A 12,351-nucleotide genomic window follows, 5' to 3' on the forward strand; every position below is an offset into this window, starting at 1 on the left:
GAGATCGCCCCAGAATCGGCAACAAACGACACAGTTTTCGCAGCAGCGCCAGCGCCGACTTTCGTAGGCTTCTTCCTCTCGTGGTTCCGGACCTGCTCTTGACGCAGTCCAGATTCCGGGCATTCGGCTCGTTTGTGGCCAAATTTTCCGCAGCCGAAACACTTCAGTCGACACTTTCCACCGGACTTACCAGCAAACGCGACGTCTTCCGGTTCTTGATTCGATGAGCTTCTTCCCTTGCGCTTCGATTCGACGTCCAGGTACTTCCCTTTCACGAATTCCAGGGTCAATTTCTCCGAAACCGCCTCCATTGCCGTGTTCACCGACTCATACGACGACGGCATGGTCAGCATCAGGTGGCACACGATGTCCTCCTCGTCCATTTTCGCACCGGTTGACTTCAGTTCTCGAACCAACTGGTCGAAACGAAGAAAGTGGGACTCCAGACTTGAACGCTCGTCGTGCTTCATCTCCAGCAGCTTCCGTTTCAGCATGAACCGGTTCGTCAAGCTCTTCCGCTCGAAAACTTCATGCAGTCCGTCCCAGATTTCCTTCGGACTCCTCTTGTCTTTAATGTATTCCAGGTGACTATCCGCTACCGCACCGATCAGGACCGAGCGACACTTGTTGTCCTGCCTCTTCCGGCACGCTTTCTTCTCCTCTTTTTCTTTCTTGACAGCCGCCGAATCCGTTTCCAGGATTTCCCAGAAAATTTCCTCTTCCGCTTCCTCTTCGACACAGTGCGCGATTTCCAGCTGTTCCAGGAATGCCAGCATCCTGAACCGCCAGTTGTTGAAACCCGTCCCGTCGAAAGGCTTGATCTTGAGGAACTTCTCGTCGTCTCCCATCGTGGCGGATTTTTTCAATCGGCTTCCAGAATCTTCTCGGTTTGGGTTCACTGGGCCCACAACCTTTTCACTGCGTGAAAACTTGAGACACCTTTACTGGTTGGTGGTTGACAAAGGAATGATCTAATTTATTTTCTAAAAGTCATACATCGAATAATCAAAGGTTGCTATGATCTATTGTACTCTAACAATACCAAGACGAGGTATTGGTCAGGTATTATAAATAACTTGTTTTAGTATTTTGAAGGTATTAATAAAATACCTAAACGAGTTATTGGTTTGGTGTTGAGGACTGGTCGAGGTATTATTGAATTATGGAAAAATCGCTATTTGTATGGAAAAATCCCTGATTATTATTTAGGTATTGCCGCATACCTGTGCCAATATGCACAGAATAACACCAGTTATTATTTTAGGTATTTTACCTCTTATGTATGGCTTTTTAATACCTTATTCAGATTGTAGGTATTGGGTTTTCCATACCTGAGTTTAGTATTCTTCAGCTATTTTCTCCTGCTCGGGAAGCGTCACTCTGGCGTTCGACGAAAGTGCACAGAAATAGAAATTTAAGTTTCTTAACTTCCCAAATATATGGTAATGGTTACAAATATGGAGTCATAAAAATGTGGTAAACACTTCTTGTCAGCTTCAGTTACAACCAAGATGTGCAAAAAGACGTCAAAGAACAATAAAATGTTACAGTAAATTGTAAACTTTTACTTTAGGAATTTCTTTTGTAGTAAAACTTTCAGTTCATATCGCCAAAGAAAATAATTCCGAAAAATTCCGAAAAATTGTCAACTGAAAATCGTGGACCGTATTGACAAGAACAGAAAATACCTGTACATAATGCAAATTGCGTTCATTACTATACCCCTTGAATGCGACACTCCTCTTCTCTACGATATCTCACGGCACCTTAATGGGACTAAGATGAATACTACGATGTCCGTAAAAGACACGTCTGGACATTTGTTAACCGACCCACCAACATCTCTGCAAATCCGCCAAGAGTGCGACCGCATTCCAGAGATTAATCCAAACATTACTTCTGGAATTCCTGCAAAAGTTCTTCAAGGATTCCTCTAAGGCTTCCTCCAAGAATTCCTCTGTGGATTCCTCCAAGAATTCCTTTAGGAATTCATCCAGAGATTCCTGTACTAATTCCACCAGGAATGACTTAAGGGATTCCTCCCCTAATTCATACAGGAATTCCATCAGGGATTTCTGTAGGAATTCCTTCAACGATTCCTCCAGGAATTCTTATAGGAATTCCCCCCCCCCAAAAATTTCCCAGAAAACCAAGACATTGTATGTGCAGGTGATATGGAAACCTTATTTGTACGATGGTGCAAACATTATCACGCATACGGTATTTTCAGTCTCTTATGCTTTTAGACACGAGTTGCAAGAATCAGGCCGTGACTCAAACGAAGTCATTTCTGGGCATTGGCACCTGTAACCGGTATCGGAAGGTGCTCACAGTGGATACATATAGATGCTCATGTAGAGTCTCGCTGTCAAATAAATGCCGTCGTTTTTCATCTACACTAGAGTCTGACAAACAAAGCGATTATCAGCGCATGAGTGTTTTGGTCATATCTCTATTAGCACTCGAAGGGGATGTTTTAAGCTCACATTTTTTCCACATCGAGGAAAAGTCAATCACATGATTAAGCTAATCATGTGATGCTGGTATTTGCATGGTTTTTCATACTAATTACAATGATTTTTTTTTATCTTTAATATCGAGATTTTCAGCCTAATTTAAATGATGATCAGGGAAAGCACCGTTGATAAAACTAGCCCACTCGCGGCCACTGGAAAGTGACACGGAGGAACCACTCTCGAAGACATTTTTGGCATACAATGAAAACATGTCTTGCGATTATCGTAATACTCTGGGCATGGACATTGACACAAACATGGATACGGGAAAACCTCAAGGGATACCTTTAGGAACAACTAAAGCTATTCCTTTAGGAATTAGGAACACCTTTAGGTGTTTTTCTACAAAAAAAAACTCCTAAGATCCTTCCAGGAAATCTTTCAGAAATTCTTTCAAGAGTTCCTCCAAAGATTCTCCAGAAATTGCTCCAGAGATTCCTTCAAGAATGGCTCCGGGAATTCCTATCAAATTTCTCAAGGCAATCATCTGAGACCCCTCCACGAGAATTCATCTAGAAATGCCTACTAGGATTTATTCAGGAATACCTTCAGGGATTCCGCAAGGGATTCCTACAGACCTTCTTCCAGGAATTCTTACAGAGTTTTCTCCAGGAATTGCTCCAGGGATTTCTACAGGAACTCAGATTCCCATCAACAGAGATTTTTCCTGGAATTCCTTCACAATTTCCTCCAAGCATTACTCCAGTGATTTCTCCAGGAGTGTTCCTCTAGGGATTCTTTTAGGAATTTCTCCAGCGATTCCTTTAGGAATTTCTCTGGATTTTCCAGCATGTTTTCCACAGAGATTTTCCCTGAATGGAATCCAAGAATTCCTTGTAATGATTCCCCCAGAAATTCAACCAGAGGTTGTTCCAGGAATTCCTCCGAGAATTTCTCCAAGACTTCTTCGAGGGATTACTCCAAACTCGCATATTAGTCGAGATACTCAAAGCTGACCCCGGAGTATTTGGGTGTTGCTGCTGATGGGATTGTCAGATCGTTACGAACCGATAATCATTGGCTTGGAAGCCTCGGGAGTCAACCTGACCTCAGATGCCATAAAAGCCAAGCTTTTGCAAGATGTGAAGTTCTAAGGAGAAACTTTTTCCTCCTACTGGGACCTACTGGGACAAAGCCTACTTCGCAGCGGGCCTGTTCAGTGTTTTACGAGCACTTTCACTGTTATTAACTGAGGAATTCGGGAGTGATTCGCGAATAGGGCGTAACTAACAAAGCAATAACAATGCGAAAACAACAACCGAATTTTGCTGATCAAATTTTAATTCCTATTTAGAAGTAATACAGAATAATTCAACTTAAATAAGGTTAATTGACACAGTTCTGACATAGTTTCTTGTTTTTCTAAGAACACTGCACGAATTTGATATTTTATGCACTAAAAATTGCATTTATTTAATTACGCCTGAATTGATACCTGCGAATGCTAATTTCGCCCAATACTATGCGCCTCGAATCGATATCATTTTCAGAATCGCCTTTTACTATTCGCCTTGTTTATGATTTTTGACAGAATTTCGCCATTTGCTTTCGCCGTGTTTACGTTTTGATTTCAGTTTCGCCTTCTACTATCGCCGTGTTTACGTGTTGATTTCAGTTTCGCCTTTCACTTTCGTAAACAAAACATCAAACAAAACAAAGGAGTAGAAGGCGTAATTCTTGTTTTTGTTCGTTTGGAATAGAATGGGATTACGCCTTTCACTCAATCAGTGATTTTCGATAGTTAGAAAAGTGATGTCAAGGAAACTTTGTGAGCATTTAGAAGACAAATCTAGCTTCTTTTCACTCCTGCAATTACTCAAATTGTGTACATTTTGTTGGTTACGGCTTTTTCGCTAATTATTACGGAATTCCTCTGCCAATGGCCGTTTTGCATGTGTATATCGTGTGGCATGCACGAAGATCCTCTATGCCCAAGGAAGTTTGTCCATTACGAAAAGTTTCTTGCAAAGAACCGGGAATCGAGCCCGTCATTTTTTCCCTGAATAACTTATTACCCAGGGTAATCTGTTAAATGTACATTATTCGTTATTGTATGGGCGGTTCATACGAAGATAAGTGATGATAACGATTTATTGTTTCAATAACCTAACGATAATCTTGATTTGTTTACATTTGTTAATGTGGACGTTTTGAAAAGTTACGCGAGAAGGCTTTCATATCGACACCCAGAATCTATTTTTATCGACCTACTCTCCTGCCCTGCTGGCTACTGCTGCATGCAAAGTCAATGCCATTCAATCTAGTGCCCAAACGGTAATGAAGCAAATTATTTTTGTCCCCATCCCATCGAACGCAAAATAATTCTAGCATGAAACGCTCTAACCATGCTTCGTCGGAGCAGGCTCGACCCTTGCCCCTGCTGTTACGTAACATCCGCGCTTCACAAACGGGAAGAAGGCGAGCATTCTATCCTAATCGATATAGCAAAATATACTCAGTAGAAGCAAAAAAGGAAACGTACCCTTCCGATGGTGATGATGGCTCCATCGTCTCCCACGTAGAACCCGGGCCTTCCGGACGGGGTCTGACTGGCACTTCCGTTGCCCTCGCTGCCGTTGTTGCTGCTGCCACTGCCGCCGCCCAATCCGCAGCCACTGCTGCTGTTAATGTCCTGCTTCAGGCCCTGGTAGCCCGACTCCAGCTCCGTGTAGGACATCTTCCGTGGAATTTCACAATCAACGTGTCACACAAATGGACAATCACTTCACTGCTAGATGAGCTGACCACCAGGGGACATGCCAGCTTATTGAAACTATTATCACCCAACTTCTACAACACTAATCTGCCCCCGGACATGATTGATTTTCACACGCTTGATTAATCACCGATTTTCCCCAACAAAAAACTTTTTACAGCACAATTTTCCAACACTGATCATTAGAGCAAGCATTCACCCATTCAAACGTGTTAATTTCACCCGCTAAACTACAAAACGACGGCACATTTTTCACTTACATAAATCAACAACAGTTCGTCGAGTTCCTCGAAGAAAAAATCCGACATCTTTGTTTCACTCGCGCACGGCACACGATCCTTCTTTTCTTGGTGCGACGACGATGAGAAGCCACAGGCGAGCGATGATGCTCCCCGCACCCAACGTATCTAAATACCCAAGGTAAGAGATTCCCGCTAATATTCGCGGATTAGTGAGAAAAGGAAAAAAGCAAAAAATAGTTATGAAATTTGTGCTGATTTGTATGGGCGCATCACTATTTAGCAAACTTTCTTAAGAAATTAAGCACTCCCATCATAGAAGCAATTATTTAATTGCATCTCACTGGATTAAAAGTGACTTCCATGCAATAAAACAGGAAATATCGCAATTTGAAAATCGGTAACAATTTTTTTTTAATTGGTTCTAAACATATTTTTTCAGCATTTAGAAACATCCAAACTACTAAAACTTCACAAACTTTGCTGAAATAATGACATTTTAGTGTAAAAACACCAACTTTTCATAACTAACGCAGATGTGTTGGTGAGTCTCATTTTTGACATTTGCGGGAATCTCTTACCTTGGTATTTAGATACTTTGCCCCGCACCAGCCAGCAAGGATGACACTTTTTCCAGCTCCGCAACGCGACCTGAATGACAGCTGATACGAGCGAGCGACGGCCGACGATGGCTGTCAACGCGGACCGAATCCGAATCAAAACAAAACGGACCGAAAAACAAAACCACGACGCGGAACGCAACACAGTCAGCGCGCAGTCGCCACGGCTGCAGGCACGACGCGAGAACCACGGAAGCACAACAGAAAACGAACGAAACGACGAAACAGCAACGGTCGCGCGCGCTCGCAAAAGTGTGGGTGGGAGATAACAAGAAAACACGAATCAAAACAGAAGAGCGAAAGCCGGCTGCTGCGCGAAAGGAAACGGTTTTTCGCGTTCAAATCACGCGAAGTTCAGAAGAAAACAAAACGGGAAAACATCGCAGTTTCAGGGTTGAATAAAGTGATAGAAGTTTTACCAGGGCTGTGATAAGTATTTGGGTATCAAACTAGGGTGGTCCATACAAAGTGGATTGGATTTGGATTTAAATTTGGATTTGAATGTGGATAGGATTTGGATTGGATTTGAATTGGAATTGGATTGGATTTGGATTGGATTTGGAATGGATTTGGAATGGATTTGGATTGGATTTGAATTGGATTCGGATTGGATTTGGATTGGATTTGGATTGGATTGGATTTGGATTGGATTAAGATTGGCATTTGAATTGGATTTGAATTGGATTTGGATTAAATTTGGATTGGATTTGAATTGGATTTGGATTGGATTTGGATTGGATTAAGATTGGGATTTGAATTGGATTTGGATTAAACTTGGATTGGATTTGAATTGGATTTGGATTGGATTTGGATTGGATTTGGATTGGATTTGGATTGGATTTGGATTGGATTTTGATTGGATTTGGATTGGATTTTGATTGGATTTGGATTGGATTTGGATTGGATTTGGATTGGATTGGATTTGGATTGGATTAAGATTGGGATTTGAATTGGATTTGAATTGGATTTGGATTAAATTTGGATTGGATTTGAATTGGATTTGGATTGGATTTGGATTGGATTAAGATTGGGATTTGAATTGGATTTGGATTAAACTTGGATTGGATTTGAATTGGATTTGGATTGGATTTGGATTGGATTTGGATTGGATTTGAATTGGATTTGGATTGGATTTTGATTGGATTTGGATTGGATTTTGATTGGATTTGGATTGGATTTGGATTGGATTTGGATTTGGATTGGATTTGAATTGAATTTGGATTGGATTTGGATTGGATTTGAATTGAATTTGGATTGGATTTGGATTGGATTTGGATTGGATTTGGATTTGGATTGGATTTGGATTTAAATTTGGATTTGAATGTGTATAGGATTTGGATTGGATTTGAATTGGAATTGGATTGGATTTGGATTAGATTTGGATTGGATTTGGATTGGATTTGGATTGGATTTGGATTGGATTTGGATTGGATTTGAATTGGATTTGGATTGGATTTGGATTGGATTTGGATTGGATTTGGATTGGATTTTCATTGGATTTGGATTGGATTTGGATTGGATTTGGATTGGATTTGGATTGGATTTGGATTGGATTTGGATTGGATTTGGATTGGATTTTCATTGGATTTGGATTGGATTTGGATTGGATTTGGATTAGATTTGGATTGGATTTGGATTGGATTTGCGTTGGATTTAGATTGGATTTTGATTGGATTTGGATTGGATTTGGATTGGATTTGGATTGGATTTGGATTGGATTTGGATTGGATTTGGATTGGATTTGGATTGGATTTGGATTGGATTTGGATTGGATTTGGATTGGATTTTGATTGGATTTGGATTGGATTTGGATTGGATTTGGAATGGATTTGGATTGGATTTGGATTGGATTTGGATTGGATTTGGATTGGATTTGGATTGGATTTGGATTGGATTTGGATTGGATTTGGATTGGATTTGGAATGGATTTGGATTGGATTTGGATTGGATTTGGATTGGATTTAGATTGGATTTGGATTGGATTTCAAATAGATTTTATTTTGAAGAGGCTCACCCTAATCAGCACTACTAAACGCAACCGACGCGGATAAAAAAAACATCGCAGATCTGTCGTCGATGCCGTCGTCGCCTTGGCAACGGAAGTAAACATTTACGTCGGCTGACCGTTGGTTATCTGCTGCAGCTAGTGGTGACGGATGGACAATATTAATTTCAATTTTAACGATTTTGCTTGTGAAATTCTGTTTCCTGTTTTGCTTGTGTAGTGCAAAAATGTCCTCCGGTTTTAGTTCCGTGTTCAAAATCAACGGCGTACCGATTCTTCCTCCGGTGGTGAGTTAACTGAAAGATCCATGGATAGGGGCTCTAATTTCAATCTTTGTCTCTTGATCTCCCCCCAATCCAGATGACCGACGAGGTTCGAGCGGAAGTGGCCCGCTATCGTCAGATGGCTGTGCAGCTCGAACAGAAGCTTCTGAGTTTGAAAATTGATCGGACGATTGTTGAAGATGCCGAAAATGTTTGCTTCAAGGACGCCACAGTCGATTGCGATCAACCGAAAGAAGAAGACGAACCATGTCGGAAGCCGGAGGATTTCTCCGCCGTTCTCGTTCGAAGAGGTTCGTTCACTTTAGAAGCACCAAGTCCGGGACTGGGAAAGCTGCCACAAACCTCCACAACGCCCCTAAAGGAGAAACAACCGGAGTTGGTTGTCGATTCGGACGAGGAGGAGTCCCCCAGACCACGATTGATCCGTTCCAATTCGTACACCCTGGACAGTCCGAGCCCACTGCTGATGAAGCATCTGCACAATCAAAGTTTAAACATCAAGAGTTCCGCCTCGATGGGGGAAATCGAAACCGGCACGGGCAAATCCCACGTGAAGAAACTGGATTTTGGCGGTGGGGGTGAAGCAGTGGCCAAGAAAGCTGCCAAGACTGCCCATCAGGGAGCCAAACCGAAATGGGTGTCCACCAAAAAGGTTTCACCGAAACCGCTGAGTCCGGTCAAGAAGTATAAAAGCCCTTATGAGTCGACGGCGAAGGCGTTAGCTGCTGCTAACAAGAAGAAGCCTAAACAACGGGAACACTCTTTGGAAAGTCCGCTGAAGAGACCGAGCAAACCAGCGGAATCGACGCCCCTAAGCGATTGCCAGCAGCGAATGAAGGAAATGCAAGCCGAGCACGAACGGCGGGTAAAGGAGTTGCTCAAGCGGCAGGAAGAAGAGCAACTCAAGTTGCAGGAAAGCTTTCGCCAACAGCAGGAAGAGCTCATGAAGATGCTCCCGATGCCCTTGCTAGACCAAATCCACACCTCGACCCCGTTACTCACGAGCCCGGATGAATCGACAGTCGGGGAAGAAGAAGGAGGAGATGCGGCCAAGCCGTCTTTTAGGACGTTGAACATCAGCTCGAAGGATTTCGTTAACAACAATGAGTCCCAGTCCAGCATTGGGCATGCTTCGTCCTCGAGGCATACCGTCGTGTCTTCCGATGCCAGTCGAACCAGTTTGGATTTGGAAAATTCCGACGAACTGTATCGAACATGTGAGAACAATGTGCTCAGTCGTCGGGCGTCGGCCGGAGGTGAACCAAGGTAAGACAAATATATAAAAATGAATGCCTGTCTGTCTGTCTGTCTGTCTGTCTGTCTGTCTGTCTGTCTGTCTGTCTGTCTGTCTGTCTGTCTGTCTGTCTGTCTGTCTGTCTGTCTGTCTGTCTGTCTGTCTGTCTGTCTGTCTGTCTGTCTGTCTGTCTGTCTGTCTGTCTGTCTGTCTGTCTGTCTGTCTGTCTGTCTGTCTGTCTGTCTGTCTGTCTGTCTGTCTGTCTGTCTGTCTGTCTGTCTGTCTGTCTGTCTGTCTGTCTGTCTGTCTGTCTGTCTGTCTGTCTGTCTGTCTGTCTGTCTGTCTGTCTGTCTGTCTGTCTGTCTGTCTGTCTGTCTGTCTGTCTGTCTGTCTGTCTGTCTGTCTGTCTGTCTGTCTGTCTGTCTGTCTGTCTGTCTGTCTGTCTGTCTGTCTGTCTGTCTGTCTGTCTGTCTGTCTGTCTGTCTGTCTGTCTGTCTGTCTGTCTGTCTGTCTGTCTGTCTGTCTGTCTGTCTGTCTGTCTGTCTGTCTGTCTGTCTGTCTGTCTGTCTGTCTGTCTGTCTGTCTGTCTGTCTGTCTGTCTGTCTGTCTGTCTGTCTGTCTGTCTGTCTGTCTGTCTGTCTGTCTGTCTGTCTGTCTGTCTGTCTGTCTGTCTGTCTGTCTGTCTGTCTGTCTGTCTGTCTGTCTGTCTGTCTGTCTGTCTGTCTGTCTGTCTGTCTGTCTGTCTGTCTGTCTGTCTGTCTGTCTGTCTGTCTGTCTGTCTGTCTGTCTGTCTGTCTGTCTGTCTGTCTGTCTGTCTGTCTGTCTGTCTGTCTGTCTGTCTGTCTGTCTGTCTGTCTGTCTGTCTGTCTGTCTGTCTGTCTGTCTGTCTGTCTGTCTGTCTGTCTGTCTGTCTGTCTGTCTGTCTGTCTGTCTGTCTGTCTGTCTGTCTGTCTGTCTGTCTGTCTGTCTGTCTGTCTGTCTGTCTGTCTGTCTGTCTGTCTGTCTGTCTGTCTGTCTGTCTGTCTGTCTGTCTGTCTGTCTGTCTGTCTGTCTGTCTGTCTGTCTGTCTGTCTGTCTGTCTGTCTGTCTGTCTGTCTGTCTGTCTGTCTGTCTGTCTGTCTGTCTGTCTGTCTGTCTGTCTGTCTATCTGTCGCTCTTTGTATTATGATATATTTTTTTCTCATATTTCGTTTTTAGTGTTTTGTCCAGCTCTTCCCGGGATGCCAACGGCAATGGCCCATACGATGACGTCCGTAACTACCTAGAAACCATTGGCCAATCTCTACAGGATGACGATCTTAAACAGTTGTCCCGACTGGACACCAACGATCGTCCTTCGTACGACCAACAGACCCGCATTCGCCACCAGGCGGCCAGTTTGATCAATGCCTACGCTCGAGGTTATCTCACCAGAAGGCTCTTTCAAACCGGCCATGTGCAGAAAATGGTTCAGGTCATTCGTGACACGTTGCTTTTCATACTGGATCTTCACCACGAACGGCACTCGGCTCGTCAACAAGTCCGAAGTCCGGCAGATGTTCAGCTGAAGCGCACTCTCCTGCAGCAACTCACATCGGCATGCTACCAGCTGCACGAGGTATTCTTCGAAACCACCGTTCCGCAACGGATGGCCATCATTCGGCGGGATCGAGATGCGTTGCGAAGGAAGTTGGAGAATCGTCCCCGGACGGCCGGCTCAGTAGGATCGACCGTGTCCAGTCGCTCTTCGGTCAGCAGCAGCAGTACCGCCACTGCGGCCAGGAAGCAAACGAACGCTTATCGGAAGCTGCAGATGTGTTCATTGTAAGTACCTATTTACTACTACTTGATCTGGGTCATATCGCGCTATCTATCTAGATAACCTAAGACCTACAATAGGGTGCGGCCTATTTTGCAAACCTGGTTCGCATCGAAATCAGGAACCTGAATCAAGAAAAGTCAACGAACTCCAAATCAAAATAAGCCGCATCCTAGTCTACGAAGGTTTACAATGCACAAATGCCTAGAGTTCAATTGTTACAGAAACATACAGCAGAGTTAAGTAGTCTATTAAAACAAATCATTTAACACCACTTTCATCTCGCATCTAACCCAAACAACTTCTCCATTTCGCCACGCTTCTTTGCTTCTTGCTTGGTATCATGGGAATCCTCAAATGGCACGAAAATTCTTACACGAAGATATTCAGTAAATATTGAAGGTGAACCCTCGAACGCGGAAGAAACTGCCACCAATGAGGGGAGCATGAACGGATCAATGCACGACGTTGACCCCGTTCTTCCGAAACCAAGGGAGTACCTCTGCAATAGTGCTCCCCCCAGCCGAAGTTCTCTGCATTCATCATCGTCAACTCGACGTAACTCGCCTGCACCCAGTCTGTCGGCTACGGTTGTCTCCCGACTTGTGCACCAGATGAAGCAAGCCATTGCACCCCAACAACAACAACAACAACACCAACAATACTGCCAAGAAGAAATCAACAAGCTGAAGCTCCTCCGTCCCAAGACATCGGAAGCAGCCTTGATTGGAGCCAGTGCCTATCAGCGTCGTACACATTGGGACCAAAAATATTTCTAAGCTTTTCACATTTATTAGAATAAGACACCGTGCTAATATGCTAGATATGCGAATTTATTTTCTATGAAAATTTAAATACACTTGTGCCTCGTTATTTCAGACTTCAACAGTTACGGATATCGATAAATTCATAAGATTCTCACGGGGTGTTACAGTAGGT

General features: G+C 43.7%; 2 protein-coding genes across 5 annotated transcripts in view; one reads left to right on the forward strand and one right to left on the reverse strand.

Moving 5' to 3' along the window:
- LOC115253813 (inositol hexakisphosphate and diphosphoinositol-pentakisphosphate kinase) overlaps window positions 1–6,404 on the reverse strand; it is a 124,350-nt gene extending 117,946 nt beyond the window's left edge. Inside the window, exon 1 of one of the 3 annotated variants that reach the window (XM_062844967.1) lies at window positions 5,493–6,404. In XM_062844967.1, the coding sequence (XP_062700951.1) occupies window positions 5,493–5,540 (48 nt within the window). In that variant the 5' untranslated portion in view covers window positions 5,541–6,404. Of the gene's footprint in view, window positions 1–4,998 lie in introns of all 3 variants that reach the window. The other 2 variants (XM_062844965.1, XM_062844970.1) reach the window with 2 other exon arrangements.
- A 1,723-nt stretch (window positions 6,405–8,127) lies between these two features.
- LOC109427424 (uncharacterized) lies at window positions 8,128–12,348 on the forward strand. Of its 2 annotated transcripts, none has more exons than XM_029855875.2 (4): window positions 8,128–8,383; window positions 8,457–9,646; window positions 10,812–11,417; window positions 11,795–12,348. In XM_029855875.2, exons 1-4 carry the CDS (start codon window positions 8,324–8,326, stop codon window positions 12,189–12,191), a joined length of 2,253 nt encoding a protein of 750 aa, XP_029711735.1. In that variant the 5' UTR covers window positions 8,128–8,323; the 3' UTR covers window positions 12,192–12,348. The 2 variants fall into 2 exon arrangements, with proteins under 2 accessions (XP_029711735.1, XP_029711736.1); XM_029855876.2 differs by having other exon boundaries at window positions 8,138–8,383; window positions 11,803–11,938.
- Window positions 12,349–12,351: the final 3 nt, after the last annotated feature.

This window comes from Aedes albopictus, chromosome 1 (genome assembly GCF_035046485.1).
Source record: "Aedes albopictus strain Foshan chromosome 1, AalbF5, whole genome shotgun sequence".
Classification (NCBI taxonomy): Eukaryota; Metazoa; Arthropoda; class Insecta; order Diptera; family Culicidae; genus Aedes; species Aedes albopictus.